General features: G+C 48.3%; 1 protein-coding gene across 1 annotated transcript; it reads left to right on the top strand.

The window, feature by feature from the left end:
• The first annotated feature begins 202 nt into the window (after positions 1-202).
• LOC116465987 (translation machinery-associated protein 7) lies at positions 203-630 on the top strand. The gene has a single exon (XM_032148866.3). The coding sequence runs from the start codon at positions 275-277 to the stop codon at positions 467-469; it is 195 nt and encodes a 64-aa protein (XP_032004757.1). The 5' UTR covers positions 203-274; the 3' UTR covers positions 470-630.
• Positions 631-1,074: the final 444 nt, after the last annotated feature.

The following is a 1,074-nucleotide window of genomic DNA, read 5'->3' as shown; positions in this document are numbered from 1 at the left end:
AAAAAAAAAAAAAAAAAAAAAAAATTAGCCGGGCATGGTGGTGGGCGCCTGTAGTCCCAGCTACTCGGGAGACTGAGGCAGGAGAATGGCATGAACCTGGGAGGCGGAGCTTGCAGTGAGCCAAGATCGCGCCCGTGCACTCCAGCCTGGGTGACAGAGCGAGACTCCGTCTCAAAAAAAAAAAAAAGGGGGGCCGTCTCGCTGTCTACGACAGAGGGTAGGGACAGACGCTCCGTTTCCGGTGGCAGGGTCTGGGGAAGGGGCGGCAGGCGCCATGTCCGGCCGCGAAGGTGGCAAGAAGAAGCCACTGAAACAGCCCAAGAAGCAGGCCAAGGAGATGGACGAGGAAGATAAGGCTTTCAAGCAGAAACAAAAAGAGGAGCAGAAGAAACTCGAGGAGCTAAAAGCGAAGGCCGCGGGGAAGGGGCCCTTAGCCACAGGTGGAATTAAGAAATCTGGCAAAAAGTAACCTGTTCCTTGTGCCTGAGGAGATGGTGACCCTTTATTTCATCCGTATTTAAACCTTTCTATTCCCTGCCATAACATCTTTTGCCACGTATAGCTTGAATTAAGTGTTGTCTTGGAGCTGTTGTACGTTTAAGAATAAACTTTTGTAAAAAAAAAAAAAAAAAAAAAAATTAGCCGGGTGTGGTGGGGCATGCCTGTAATCCCATACCTGTAATCCCAGCTACTCGGGAGGCTAAGGCAGGACAATCACTTGAACCCAGGAGGCAGAGGTTGTAGTGAGCCGAGATTGTGCCACTGCATTCTAGCCTGGGCGACAGAGCAAGGCTCTGTCTCCAAAAAAGAAAAAGACTCAACCCCAAGTCAGCTCCAGGACGTATGTGCCTACTGTACATGTGTGAGTCCGAGGGGAAAAAACATCACATGACCTCTTCTAGGGCTTCCAAAGCACCCCACCTGGCCACGGAAGAGCTTAGTAAACATGGGGTAGTTTTGAGATCGCTAAAAGGAGGAAGTTAGGCATATGTCTCTTGCAGCTTAAAATAATACTGTGAAAGTTTTCAAACCTGGAAACATAACCACTTCTCTTTCCTTTTATATATATATTTA

Source organism: Hylobates moloch, unplaced genomic scaffold (assembly GCF_009828535.3).
Source record: "Hylobates moloch isolate HMO894 unplaced genomic scaffold, HMol_V3 SCAFFOLD_17474, whole genome shotgun sequence".
Taxonomy (NCBI): Eukaryota; Metazoa; Chordata; class Mammalia; order Primates; family Hylobatidae; genus Hylobates; species Hylobates moloch.
This window is presented reverse-complemented; position numbering and strand designations above follow the sequence as displayed.

Bases quoted from the DNA above. Each gene is read 5' to 3' on its own strand.
- LOC116465987 (XM_032148866.3), top strand. From the start codon at position 275: ATGTCCGGCCGCGAAGGTGGCAAGAAGAAGCCACTGAAACAGCCCAAG.